Here is a 15,445-nt window from a genome sequence, read left to right on the forward strand (position 1 = left end):
AGACATAGCTTTTAAACGTATTAGCTATGTGGCCTTGAAGTTAATACTATAGACACTTCTCAAATAAAGTGAATAATGCTTTACTGAGTCTGTGACTATCCAATACCTTGGAACAAAGTTGTGTATTTCTTAATCTAGGACCTGTGCTCTATATTTCTAGAGGCTAGCAGATCATTCCAATTATTCCACCAAATAGAATTGGTATAGGAAGGACATAAGGAAATTACCTGTGACTGTTAAATACATTCCTAGAGGTGCTATAATCTTCTATTCTGGATGCAGTTATGATTCAAGTATATTCCCATGACAAGTTCTAAGAACCATTTTGTTTTTTTTTTTTTGTTTTTTTTTAGTGAGGCAATTGGGGTTAAGTGACTTGCCCAGAGTCACACAGCTAGTAAGTGTTAAGTGTCTGAGGCCGGATTTGAACTCAGGTACTCCTGACTCCAGGGCCGGTGCTTTATCCACTGCGCCACCTAGCTGCCCCAGAACCATATGTTTTACTTCTATTACGTGTGTGACATTTGGGAAGTTCTATGAAGGGACTTCAGGTTCTTGTACCATAGGGGCAGATTGGAGTAGCTATTCTCTATTCCATAGATCCACTTCAATTAAGTGACTGAAGATGTTCTGTATATAGTCAATTCCTACCCTTTATCTCCAAAATTTCCCCTTTAGCATCTATTCCAATAAGGACACTATCAATTTTACTCAACATGTAAAGAGGCAACAAATAAGATATCAGGGGTCTCATTCCTAAAAGAATTTTAATCAAATCTATATACAATAGCAATTTAACTTTTATTTAATTAGGCTGCATATGGAAATATTTTTATTAATAATGACTATTTATTTATGTTTTCTAGTAAAAGAATATAGTAAAAGTTCACTGACTTACATATTTAAAATGATTATCAGGCATTTATGTTTATTTCAAGCAAGAAGTTACTGACCGGAAGAAGGAATGTTTTAATTTTTACTCCAGTGTACAAGGCTTTAGCACTTTCTTCTTTTGCCAGTTTATTAAGAAAACTTCTTAAATAGCTGTTTTCCTGTGTAAGAAAAGCTGCCAAAATTCCTCTAGAAATAACTGTGTTTGCTTCATTTATTTTTGATGTAGGATTATAAATAACTCCCAGGCGAGTATGAATACTTGTTTTCTGTTAAACAACAACAAAAAATACATAAAATTTTATATATATAAAACTTCTCTCTAACTTATTTACTAGCTAGAACTTCTTAGAATAATATATTTTCTTTGGCTTTTATTTATAAGTGTTATAGTTTCATTCAAAAACTAAATTACTATTTCATTAGAGGAAAAATGACTAAAAATATTAAATTGCAGAAATACATCATTACAAATGCTTAAACTGAAATGTATTGATCAAAGGAAATTTGAGGAGAAAAGAAAGCATTTTAACTATAAGAAGGCAGAAGAAACTGATTAGTATTTATCACAGAGAAACTGATTCCTTAGCTATTTAAACAATTCTTAATTTTGTATTTTTCAACAGAAATATTTGGATACAAAAGCAAAATGAAAAATAATCATACATATATAGACTCCATTATTTAGAATGAGTTTTAAAATTATATGTTAACTTGAACCGAATAATTTACACAGGCATTTTGTTTACTTCTCTGTTTGTATTCTGTGTATTTTTTCATCACTGATGTTTCATGGTTGGAGAAAGTATGCATATGGTGGGTTCTAACATCTAGCTTCATATATGTATTCCTATATTTCTTTGTATTCTTCATAATTTAAATTTCTTATGATGTAATATTTTAATGGCACCATTAACCTCCTCAGTCACCCTGGTTTATATTCTTGGAGTCCTTTTTGATTCCTTCTTCCTCTACCCTCATAATTAATATGCTAAGTATTATTGATAAACTACATCTCAAACATTTTCTTACCTCTGGTCCCTCTCTCTACTCACATGGCTTCTATTTTTGTTTTGAATAATACCTTTCGCATCAGCTATTGCAATAGCCACCAAATTGGTCTCATCACTTCCAGTCTCTCCTCTCTCCAATCTGTCCTCCACATAGGTGCTGAATTTATATTCATACAATACAGATCTTAAAGATAATCTAAAAACAGTTTTTCAAAGGTAACCTATCCCTTTCTCCTTTTTTCTATCAACTTCTGTCACCAGTTCAATGTCCTCATCTAGTCACTTTCCATATTCAAAAATTTTCATAGATTCCCTATTGCTTCTAGGATAAAAACCAAAATCCTAAGCCTGGTACTTGAATCTCTCTACAACTGATTCCCTCTTCCCTTCCCATTCTTTATTCCAGCTGGACTCTGTTCTAGACAAATTGGCCTGTTAGTTGTTCCCTGTCTATTATAGTGATCCTTAGGATTTCCAAAGGCTGCTGTCCCCCTGTACTTTGAATGGACATATCCTCACTGACACCTTGTTGAATCCTAAGATCTGAGGGGTTTTTTTTGACACTTGGTATCTTTTCCTACCTCAGATACCTTGGTGATGGATTCTTCTTTTTTTTTTTTTTAAGTGAGGCAATTGGGGTTAAGTGACTTGCCCAGGGTCACACAGCTAGTAAGTGTTAAGTGTCTGAGGCCGGATTTGAACTCAGGTCCTCCTGACTCCAGGGCTGGTGCTCTATCCACTGTGCCATCTAGCTGCCCCGTGGTGATGAATTCTTGGGACCACGACAACCCATGAAACAAAGAAAATATAAAATATTGCTGTATCACTTTTCAAAAAGACTTCACCAATTAACAGATCCATCCACTGTTCAATAAATAGTATACTTGTTGTCACTTTCTAACTTTATCACTGATGCCTCAAAATGTACTGGATATAAAATGATGTCTCATTTGCTTTAATTTGCGTTTAACTAAATATCAAAGGTTGAATGGTTTTTCAGGTGGAAATTGATAATACCTTTGACTTCTCATTCATAAAGGAATGGAAGATACTATAGTACAGTACAATGGATGCTGAACTTGGAGTTGTAGGATCTTAATCCAAATACCAGATCTGTTATTTACTACATTTATGACTTTGGGAAAATCATCTAAACTTTCTGGTCCTCAGTTCCTTCAGCTACAAAATGAATGAGCTGGGTTAGAGGACCACCATAGCTTCTTTAAGTTTCATATCTATGATCTCACTTTAAAAAATCTACAGATTTTAGCTGACAGAAATCTGTAAGAAATTTAAAGGAAATCCACACAACTTGTGTTTTTTAAAAAAATCCTAGATGCATTACTTTTTGTTTTGCAAAACCTTAAATTTTACATAATCAAATTCATCTGTCTACCATAAATTATCCTATTTGTTGAATAGATCAGAACTTTCTCTTTATAATTTTGATAAATATAGCATTCTGTTTTCAGCTCTTTTTCTAAATTTTTAAATTTGGAAGACTGAAGCACCTGGAATTTATTACAATAAATGGAATAAGATGTAGAACTAACCCCATTTACCTTACCTACTTTCACCCTAGTTTAAGATTTGAAAATGGGAATTTCCCTATTTCCTATGAGCAATGAACTCTAAACTCTGGAATAAGGTTGTGTTCCCTTTGGATTTATTAAAGCTTTTCATATAATTATGATACTACTACTACTACTATTACTACATACATTTCTAAAATCCATAATCATTTTTAATTTTCAAACATGCTTTTCAGCTGTTATGACAGACAATTTAACTGTGCTATATCAGGTTCTGGGGCTGTCTATAGAGAGCCAGAAAAAATGAAGGATAGTCACACTTCTTTTGGCTATTACAAAGGAGAGCCTTTCAAAAGATGATTCATCTATTGTGAATGTTTTTGTCATATCATAGAACAATATGGCTAGTTTCCAGTGAAGTATGAACAGAAATTTAGTTTTGAAGTAAACAGTACATTTCCCTAACCTTTACTTTTTTTTTTTAAAGCATGGGCCTGAAGACCATTAAGAATTGTCAACATGTCTTCTGAGATGGTCTGATACTAAATATCTAAATACCAGGAGAATATTTATTTATATTTCAAAAACAATACATTAATGATTGTCAGTATGAGCAAAAATTCAGGGAGAAATATTTTAATTTATTAGATTGTATGGCTATAATAGATTAGTGATTTTTTTTCAGTCAACAATCAACAAACATTTTTTTCAATTTAATATTTTATTATTTCCCAATTACATGTGAAAGCAATCTTAATATAAATTTTTTTTAAATTTGAGTTCCAAAGTCTTTGCCTCCCTCTCTCCCCTTCTCCATTCTTGGGAAGTCAAACAATTTGATATATATTATACATGTATAGTCATGAAAAACACATTACTATATTAGTCAAATTTTATAGCTTTTCCATAACTTTCGTATTATAACTTCAGTCTTTTCTAGGCTAAACTTTCCAGTTTCTTCAATTGCTTCTCATATATCCATATCTATATTCTTTTCACTGTTCTAATCACTCTCTTCTGGAGAGACTCCAGTTTGTGAATATCCTTACTAAAATTTAGCACCCGGAACTGATACTAGTATTGTGTACTTCTTCAAATCTTATATGTGTAAATTTTTATTTTAAAGTCCAAGTGTAGAACTTTGCCTTCACCCCTATTCAATTCAATCTTATTACGTTTAGCCTATCCTTCTAGCTTGTCACAATCTTTTTGGATCCTGTTTTTGTCATCTAATGTATCACTTATTCCTCATAGCTTTATAACATCTACGAATATGACAAGCATGCCATTGATAAAAAATAATGAATATACCTCAGATGCCTCAAGTAAACAGAAAAATCCCTTCTAGTCGATGCTATGTTGAGTACAAACCACCAGTTCCAAATCCACCTAAATATACTACCTAAATCTACCTTAATTCAGCCTATATCACATCATATTCTATACAAGGATAACTTGAATTATTTTTTAACAAATGTTTTGCTGAAATCTAGGGATATTATGTTTATAGGCATTCTTTCCACCTACCATTGTGGTTCTCATGTTAAAAAAGAAAATGAGCTTAGTCTGACATGGTCTGTTTTAGATGAAGCCATGCTGCTTTCATTACTATAGTCTTTCTGGAAATATTAATTTTAAACCCTAAAATTAAATTTAAACCCTAAAATGTTAAAAAATAAAGTAGAACAAAAGCATGCATGTTTTGTGTTAGTTTGAACACACTAATAGTTTTATACTGTGAATATCTAGAAACTCACCATGTGTTTCAAAGCATTTAAAAGTAGTTTTCTCCCGGACGGCTTGTCGAAATCAGCAATAACCCAGATGGTTACTGCAGAAATTACATCTTTATCTGAAAGTTACAAATAACCTAATAAAAACACTTTTAAAGTACAGTTTAAAGTAGGTGATATTTTCCAGATAATAAAATTGGAAAAAAAGGTTTTATATTTGCTTACAATTTTTTAAGAAGTTCAAGTGATTTTTTACTTTAAAAATTTTAATATTTACTTTATAATTTCTATGGCAATTATCCATTTCACAAGATTTATGATGAAATAAATGCAGATACCAAAAAAGACTCAATTTCCAAAGATATATCAGTGATATACTTTTAGCAATGAAGAAAATTTTAATACTGGGATCATGATATGATTAATAGTAGCTGTCAAACTAAATTGCCTTCCATCAGCATTTTTAGTTAACCAAAGTCCAGATATTTCCTAAATGGCCATATGACAGCATATACAACCCAAACTTCTCAATATTATATATAGTGAAACAATATTTAGTTAGCTTTCAAATAATGTTTTATCTTTGAATATATTTTGCTATAGATTTATTTTGCCTTGAAACTAAGATGTATGGCTTGACAGAATTTTTGGCTCAACTAAATTTTGCCATTACAGGCATAACATCTTTCTGAAAAGAACACAGCATGTATAAGTTAGTACCAAAGAAACGAACACAACTTTTTTTTTTTTTTTTGCAGGGCAATGGGGTTTAAGTGACTTGCCCAGGGTCACACAGCTAGTAAGTGTCTGAGGCTGGGTTTGAACTCAGGTCCTCCTGAATCCAAGGCTAGTGCCTTATCCATTGCGCCACCTAGCTGCCCCCGTGAACATAACTTTTAATGTTGAATAGGGAAGAGCAATAATTATCCCAATTATGCATTTTTTCTAAGTTCTATTGTGGGACCTGTGACTAATCAATCACCTTAGCATAAACAGTATTAATTGAATCTTTTTTGATAATTTCCTGGATTTTTAATTACATCTGATTTTTTATATCCTGGCATCCCATAAGCTTAGTAATGCCAAACAATGGTTAATTTACTTTAAATATACTTTAGGGGCAGCTAGGTGGTGCAGTGGATAGAGCACTGGCCTTAGATTCAGGAGGACCTGAGTTCAAAACTGGCCTCAGACATTTGATACTTACTGGCTGTGTGACCCTGGGCAAGTCACTTAACCCGCATTGCCCAGCCCAACAGACAAACAAAAAAAAACAAAAACAAAAATATACTTTATGTAACGATTGGAATGACACCACCTGCTGGAGACTTACTGTAGAACAGCTCTGCCATGAGGTGAAGGTCTCTGAGGGCCAGACCATGTGTCTTTTCTTTGGCAACAGAAAGTGACATTTGCTTGTGGAAGGAAGGAAGGGGGAGCCTGGCGCTCTAACTCTCTCTCTTTCCTGTGGACTCTGGAGAAGGGAGCTAGAAATGCGCTCTCCCTTAAATAGATAGATGAATGTAGGCCATTCTCTCTCTCTTTACCAAATTCTTATTCTCCTTAATAAATGCTTAAAAGTCTAACTCTTGCTAAGATTATAATTTATTGGCGACCACTCATTAGATATTTTAGAAAATATAGCTAGAATTTTAGCCCCTAACAGATGGCTGACCAGGAAGAGGAAAGCTGAACCTCAATCTTCTGATCTTCCAGTTGGGTAAGAAATTTCCACTACCCTGTCCCTTTAAACTGATAAGTATGGCTGTTTTCCCTTTACATTTTTTCAAATGGACCTTTTAAACTCCCTAATTACCCTATTGTTGATTTTAGTTTGTTTAACCAGACAAATGGGAGTTAAGATAATGTTACTGCTTTGTTTTTGTGGATTTTCTATTTTTATTTTTATTTTTGTTAGAAGAGCCAGCAAGGTGCTCACACAAGGGAATATAAATATCCCCCCCTCTCCCAGCCAGGCTTTTTCAGAGAAGCCTCTGATTTCTGCAGCTTTTCCAAGTTCTAACACTAATTGTTGCTCTAATTTTGCATGCCTGGAGGCAATGACCCAACCTCTAGAAGCTTTTAATCTCTAGCAGTGGGGGAAGGGGAAATCAGGCCTGAGTTCAAAATCAAGTCTGATTCAAATTGCCCTGGTCCCTCCCCTCCTCTCCAGACCCTACCTTCTACTCCTCCCATGGCCAAGCCCATTGCTTCCCCTGCTCAGAAGTCCAGAGATCTAATGCGCATGCCCAGCTTTCTCTACCTGCATTTGCAGCTTCAGGCTCAGCCCTTCCCCAGCCTGGCTGTGCTTCTGACTGACCTTAGAAAACCCTTTAAATTCCAGATATGCTCGTTTTGTTCATAATTTTGCTAATCTGCTTTTGTCTTTAATTAGTAACCTTCAAAAGCATTTGTATTATGAAAGGACCGACAGACAATATAGAGGGGTTAAAGAAGAAAAACTTAAGCAGAATAAAATTGGCAATCATCATCATAGTTCAAGACTGCTTCTTCTGCCACGGAAGGGTATAGATTTCACAGAAATGTAGAAGTAAGCAGCAAGGTATTGATATGAATATTGGGGATTTTAGATATCAGAATCAAAAGTGTTCTAAATTCACTCAGAGTAATAGTATCAGTTCAGAGGTTACATAGGATTTCTTTGCTATTACATCTACATTTTGAAATTAATGGTATTAAATGGTATTTTCATGCTTTTGAGATTGTGTTTTATATTTAGCTTTAAAAAAAAGAGAATATTTGTAAAAGCTTTTCATAGTCATGTGATCAAGTTTTTATTTTATAATACTCTTATTAATATTAAGTTCATATTCATTTAGATTTCCCTAGTTTGAATTTCATTGTCTTTTATTGTTCCATGTGTATTTTCTTCTATTTATTCATATATCTAATTTTGAAACATTGCAAGATGGTTTTGATTTCATAATACAATGTTAATTCTGGAAGTATTGTGCTCCCATATTCTGGGTTGTTTGTTTTTGTTATTTTTTCTCAACTGATTATTTGATCAAACTCTTTAAAGCATTTCCCTGGCAAATTGTTTGCCATGGCAAGTGTAAATTGATTCTAGAAGTATTATTTTTGATAAGCCTATTCCAAAAAAAAAAAGAAGAGGGGAACATTTGTAAAAGTTTTCTTTTTTCAAAAAAAAAAAGTTTTTGTTGAGATTGTGTTGTGCTTTAACTTGTATATAAATATGTTCTGATTTTTCACAAAAGTAATTGTATACTAAGTAAAAAAAGGTATTATTTGAAATTGTTGCATAATCGTATATTATATTCTGAGTCAAGACTTTTTCACATTTTTTGCAATCATTTATTATCCTCAATTTTTAAATCCATATGAGACTTGGATTATGGGAACTTATCATTCAAGACATTAATTGCCTTTATTCTGAGTTATCAGATGCCAGTTGGCCAAGATGCAATCCAATCACAAGAAGAATAAATGCAAGAGCAGACATTGAACTGTTACATGAGGGGAGACATGCATGAAGTCAAGGTATGGCCGAGGGAACGGCTTTTGATAAATGTTGAGGTTGGATTCTCTTAGTTTAATATTTTGTTTTATTTAACTAACTCTTGCTAAAGCTTATAATTTATTGGTGACCACTCATTAGATATTTTAGACAATATAGCTAGAATTTTAGCCCCTAACATTTAGAACATGTCCAGTATTAATCCACTATAACCTCCTTTCACAGGGTCTAAGTAAATGAAGAATGGGAAAAAAAACCACACAAAACCCCCCAAACAAACACTGGCTTTCAAGCCAAATTAATTTTTTTTTTTGGGAGGGGTGCCAACAACAGCCACCAACACCAGTTGGGCCATTTTAGTTTTGGTCCTAAATTAATTTGCATAGCAATGGGGACATCATTTTTAGAGGATTTCTGAGGGATTGGGGAAGAGGGAGGAATTTTTCATGGGAAGGGAATTGTATACCCAGTGACTTAAAGAATAAACAAGTAGCAGTTCCAGTCCTGCTTTGATTTTTCCCTTTTGTTACCAATTTACTTAAATATCCTCCCTCTTTATTGTTCTTGATCATTAGCCCCAGATCATTCTGCCTTTTTGTTCTTCTGACTTCTTTCTTAAGAATATCTTCTTGGGGGCAGCTAGGTGGCACAGTGGATAAAGCACTGGCCTTAGATTCAGGAGGACCTCAGTTCAAATCCAGCCTCAGACACTTGACACTTAACTAGCTGTGTAACAAACAAACAAAATGAATATCTTCTCCAGGGGGCAGCTAGATGGCACTAGCCCTGGATTCACTTCAGACACTTGACAGTAGCTGTGTGACCCTAGGCAAGTCACTTAACCCTCACTGCCCTGCAAAAACCAAAAACCAACCAAAAACCAACCAAACAAACAAAATGAATATCTTCTCCAGGGGGCAGCTAGATGGCACTGGCCCTGGATTCACTTCAGACACTTGACAGTAGCTGTGTGACCCTGGGCAAGTCACTTAACCCTCACTGCCCACCCCCACACACAAAGTCTTCTCTTTTCACCTTAAAATCCTTTCATGAACTCCTTACAAATGTTATGTTTTCATATGCATCCTCCATTAATTGCCTTTGTTACCATTTTCTATATGAAGCATTCTGAAATCTGAGTTAGCTGATGAATGCTTTTCATTGCTGAGTCTTCTATGTATTCACATCAATATTTTAGATAAAGTCCCTAAGTCCCTGCTTATTGGATATGTTTCTCTTGTGTCCTCAGAACTTGCCATCCATCCTGTGCTGACTTCTCTAGTAGAATATTAGGCCACAGGATACTAGTTAACCTTTCTATGGATGCTTTTAAAATTGCTCTCCCAAAATCTAGTGTTATGGGCCCAGAACACCCCAGAAGTTCTCTGGGGGTACATCAAAGAACCTTCTCCTTGAGAAACTAAACCAAAGGACCGACACACTTAAAGAGATAAGTGGAACCTGATCAAGACTGAGCTAGCTCCAGGACCACTACCCTTCATTCCAGTCTCTCTCACCCCTGGGGAGATAAGATTAGGTGTGGCTGCTGCTTTTGTGGCAGGAGGAGGAGTAGAGAGATGGGTTGAGAGATCTGAAGTCACCCCTCACCAAACTCCTCCAGCTAACACCAGTGGGGGATGGTCCTCCCTCAATAGGAGAACTTTCCAGAGTCAGATGATCACCTCATTGGACCACCATCAGTCCTCTATAAAAGTATCTGCCTGTCTCTTGCTTGAGGAGATTGGTATCTCAGAGCCACGCTCTGTGCCATGCCTTTCTCCTCATGAGAAGAAGTTCAAGGATTTCTCTCTTGGTTTCCCTTCCCTTCCCTTCCCCAGCCCCTAAATAAACTACTATCTTATTCTAATTGCTTTTGTGTGCAAGAGGGTGTAATTCTTTAAAGAGGAATTCCTAAGGACCTCGAACCCCTACCCCTTTCCCTAGCGCCCTACCCTATTTTCCCCATGATACTAGGATAGGTGTCAGATTATATCCAGCTTTCCTCTACTTCTCTATCACAAACTTTAAAATTAAATAGGAGCTTCTCTACAAGGTTCCCATAGTTTTCACTCTAGAGAATACTTTTTTTACACCAGATCCAGTGAAGAACTTCCCGTTGTTGGTTTTTCTACCTTTTGAAAGATGAAATTATTATCAAGACAAGTTAAGAAATAATTAGCTGCTCTAATTCTGTTTCTGGCAGAAAGAGAGTAATAGCAAATGTCTTGATAACCGAAGTCTTCCATTTACTTTAATAGCATGCCTTTGTACCAGGTTTGTGACCAGTTTCCTAAATTTATCATCTATTTTATTTCTGTCAAGGTGGTCTGAAGTAACTTTCCATGACAATAGTACTTCTGTGTTTGTATGCATTGATCTTCACTTGAACACTTTCCCTAATATTCCCTAATCCTGCACTTTTTAGATTTTATCTCATTACATAGAATTGCATTATCCAATGAAGTAGATAAAATCTCATCCCTGTTAGTCCATTCTGTGTGACTCTTTGTTCTGTCCTCCTAGGAGTTTTTGGGGAAGGAGTAAGGGGAACCTAATGTCCATGGGGGTTTCCTTTAATTCTCTTAAAAGCATAAGAATACCAATTAAGCACCTAGGCTATCCACTGGTTATCCTCACTCTCAAATTCTATGGATAAGCTTAGTTTTAAAAGAAACTTTTTAAATGGAAAAAGATACCACTTATTGATGAAAATCTCCATTAGCACTCATTAACAACTATGCTAAGAAAAGGTTATTGTTTTTGCTTTACAGAAAAGCTCTAGAGCTTTTATTAGTCCTGAGCTAACACTTGAAACTTTTAATAAAGTCAAAATACCAGGATAAAAATGTGCTACACAAATTACTTTTTAAAAAGTTATAATTTTTCTGCTATGTTATTATAAATTTGAACACAAATACATTACCTTTTCTGGATAAATAATACATGTTTTCTGCAATTATGGCACTCTTGTCTTGTGAATCCAAGAAGGAGAAAGTGGAGAAATCTTCAATATCAACAGTGACTGAAAAATTTCATATTATATTAAAATTAGCAAAAAAATAATAAATAATAACAGCATAGGCAAGAAGTGCTAATAGCAAAGAAATTAACAGATGGTTTTACCTGATGTAGATATTAAATTAAGGTATTGCCTTTTGTTTCCCAAAACTAAAGGATTCATACGAGACACTATATTATCCCGATCCATGAGGAAATCTATCACATCCATCTCATCATTTAACAAACCCTGTAATAAATTTTTTTCCTTATTTAAATAACTTTAAAATATACAGATAATAAATTTTTAAAAAGTGAAAACTAAAAGTGAAAAACAGATATTATGGTGTTAGTACATATAAATATTATTTATACCATTATCTTTAGCATAAGCAGTTTAAGACTGCTTGATTAAAAATAAATTAATGAATGTACACTACATATATGATCTTAAAATTTTCAATAAAAATTTAAGAACTCTTCCTTCAATAAGTCAATATGACTATATAGTCTTAAAGTTAAATTAATAAAATACATTAACTTTTAAATCAATATTGAATCATTAAAGATGAACATTAGCTTGAAATATTTATGAAATATTGTTATTAAATTATAATTAATACAATAAATAATTCACTTTCATTTGTTTCTTCAGAAATTCTAAACATACCATAAAAACTTCCCTTTGTAAGAATCCAGCTGTATTCATGATCCTTTGGAGAATGATTTTATCTAATTCTTTAGAATCCATTTCTTCACTAGAAAAGGGCTCACCATTAAATAATACTTGTGGCAAAGGACCTAGTCCAGTCTTTCTATAAAAGGTTGCTCCTGCCTGTTCAAGATTATAAGAAAATTAAATGGAATGTGGTTAAATATAAAGAAATAGCTACTAAATAAGAAATAGAAAACACTAAGAACTGAAAGTAGTTCAGTTCAGTTTTTAGAAACTATAAAGATTATTTAGAATCTGATTATTTAGAATTTGATCATTTTGGTCTTTGGAAAAAAAGATAATCCAAATAATTTTACAAACATTTACACAAATTTTAAAACACTGCATAATGATGTTTTATAAATATAGCATAATCACATAAAAGAGAATATGAATTTTCCAGATAGCCCATTTAGCAACACTTCAAAAGATTTGTGGTTTCATCAGTATGGGTGTTCTCTCTATGTGCTCAAGTGATTGTTCATCTGCATTGCCTGTCCTAAATTTGTCTACTGATATACTAACTCAAAATATCATCAATTAAACGGAATATCAGTCTAGATTAGTAGGTAATTTTTTATTCATTTCACTTTTCATAACTCAAAATGCTAAAATTATTTTCTAAAAAAATTAATCATCTTTGGTTCAAAACTTTTTATAAATAATTTCATTTAGATTACTCAGGATCATCAATAACATTAATCATTTACTGTATTTTATTGTATTATAATCTAGTGGCTCCTGAGTTATTTTCATACAGAGAGCCTATACTAATGTAAGTTATTTATCCTTTACTGAGTGGCCTCAAACAGTTATATTCTGATGGTTCTTTTGTCTGTTTTCTTAATATTATAATTTCTACCTTATGCTGCCAACTGTCATGTCTTCCTGTTATCTTTAATCTATTTTATTTTTTGCAAAATTGTCTGGGTGACTGTGGTTCCAAATTTTTTATGGGTTAGGGTAAATTTATTTTGTGAACAATATTTGCCACTTCAAGACATTTTTCACTTATTCCTAGCTATATTTCCGAAATCTTATGCTATTTTATATGCTAGCATCTATCCTAAAGGGAACTGAATTGTTTCATAAATATTAGCTTATTAAATTTCATGACATTCTTTAATATGCTCTATTATGTTGAAATAATTATAGGAGGGCATCTCTCTTATTCATTGCCAGCAAGATTCTTGCCAGAGTCCTCCTTAATAGGCTGATTCTTCACCTGAAAGATGGTCATTATCAGCTTGCTATAACTGAGAGCCAGTGTGGCTTTAGAGAGGGTTAAGGAACAGCTGATATGGTATTTGCTGTCCCAAAATTCCAGGAGAAATGCCAGGAGCAGAAGAGGTCTGCACACAATGTTCACTGATCTGACCAAAGTCTTTGATACTCAGTTGTGAGGACTTGTGGAGGATCATAGCAAAATTTCGTTGCCCAGAGAAGTTGATGAGTATTATATACCAGTTCCACAACAGCATGCTTGCACAAGTTCTGAATAATGGAAAATGCTCTCATGCTTTCCCAGTCACCAATGGAAAGAAGCAGGACTCACTGATATCAAAAATGGGATTAAGATCAGCTACTGAACTGGTGGTAAATTATTTAACTTGAAAAGGCTATAAGCCAGGACCAAAGTGGAGGGAGAGTTGCGGTGCAACTTTTTGTTTGCAGACGATAGTACACTCAGTGAGCCTCTGCACTGGGTATGGATTGATTCTCTGCTGCTTGTGATAATTTTGGCCTGACATAACACCAAGAAAACAGAGATTCTCTACCAGCCAACAACACACCATCCATAAATGGAACCACTGGTTATAGCAAAGGTAGAAATTTTGAATACTCTGGATAAGTTCATTTATCTTGGCAGTATACTTTCCAGGGATGTACACAGAGTTAATGAGGCTGATACATGCACAGCCAGAGCTAGCTCAGTATTTGGTGTGCTAGTAAGCAAAGTGTGAAAGAGAAGAGGTATTAAGATGCCTACCAAAAAGAAGGTCCATAGAGCAATTGTGCTGACCTTATTGTTGGATGCTTGTAAAAACCATCATGTCAGGAAACAGAATCATTTCCATTTGAATTGTCTTGGGAAGATTCTGAAGATCACTTGGCAAGATAAAGTACTGGACCTAGAGGTGCTTTCTTGAGCTGAACCAGCAAGCATTCAAACTCTGCTGCAGAGAGTGTAACTCTGATGTGCTGCCACATTGTTTGAATGCCAAATGAGCCTAAAAGACTAATTTACAAAGGACTCACACAGGGTAAGTGCTCACATGAGGTCAGAACAAGTGATACAAGGACCTTCTCAAGGTCTCTCTGAGGAACTTTGGAATGAACTGTGAGACATGGGAGAAACTGGCACAGGACTGCCCAAGCATAGCAAGCCCACATCAAAGAAGGTACTGTGCCCTATGAGCAAAGCAGAATTTCAATAGCTCAAAAGAAACACGAGATGCTCAAATTTAGAGCTATCTCCATTCCAAATGATGAAATAAACTATTTGTGCCTGACTTGTGATAGAGCCTTCTAAGCTCATATTGGTCTGATCAGCCACAGTTGGACACATGGTACCTTGACTCCAACGTAGTGATGTAATTTTTGTCCTCTTCAAGCATGAAGGACAACAATCAATCAGCTATGATAATGAAATCTTAGGATGTTACTTTATTTGCTAGCATCTATCTTAAAGGCACTTGAATTGCTTTACAAATATTAGCTCATTTAAGCTAATGACATTCTTTAAAACTTTCTATTATTTGGAGATAAGCAGCATAATGCTTTTTAATGAATCATTTACTTAGAAACAACTTAGAAGGCGATTACTTTTAAATTCAATTCAATAAAAATTATTAAGTGCCCACTAGATGTCAGGCAATATGCTAAGCACTGAGGATATAAAAAAAGGACAAAGGACAATCTCCGTCATCAAGGAACTCAGTCTAATCAAGGAGACAACATGCAACCAAATATATGCAAAGTGAACTACATACACGATAAATAGGAAATCAAGAAGGGAAGGCACTGGAATTAAGAGGTATTAGGGAAGTCTTCCAGTAGAAGGT

The 15,445-nt window shown here is 34.3% G+C and overlaps 1 protein-coding gene across 1 annotated transcript in view; it reads right to left on the bottom strand.

Moving 5' to 3' along the window:
- The window catches only part of UGGT2 (UDP-glucose glycoprotein glucosyltransferase 2), a 235,755-nt gene that overhangs the window by 105,275 nt on the left and 115,035 nt on the right, over nucleotides 1–15,445 (bottom strand). The window contains exons 17-21 of the mRNA XM_043994943.1: nucleotides 12,336–12,500; nucleotides 11,792–11,915; nucleotides 11,592–11,690; nucleotides 5,194–5,288; nucleotides 954–1,160 (exon numbers count right to left, since the gene is read on the bottom strand). Of these exons, the coding sequence (XP_043850878.1) occupies nucleotides 954–1,160; nucleotides 5,194–5,288; nucleotides 11,592–11,690; nucleotides 11,792–11,915; nucleotides 12,336–12,500 (690 nt within the window). The remainder of the gene's footprint in view (nucleotides 1–953; nucleotides 1,161–5,193; nucleotides 5,289–11,591; nucleotides 11,691–11,791; nucleotides 11,916–12,335; nucleotides 12,501–15,445) is intronic.

Source organism: Dromiciops gliroides, chromosome 3, assembly GCF_019393635.1.
Source record: "Dromiciops gliroides isolate mDroGli1 chromosome 3, mDroGli1.pri, whole genome shotgun sequence".
NCBI lineage: Eukaryota > Metazoa > Chordata > Mammalia > Microbiotheria > Microbiotheriidae > Dromiciops > Dromiciops gliroides.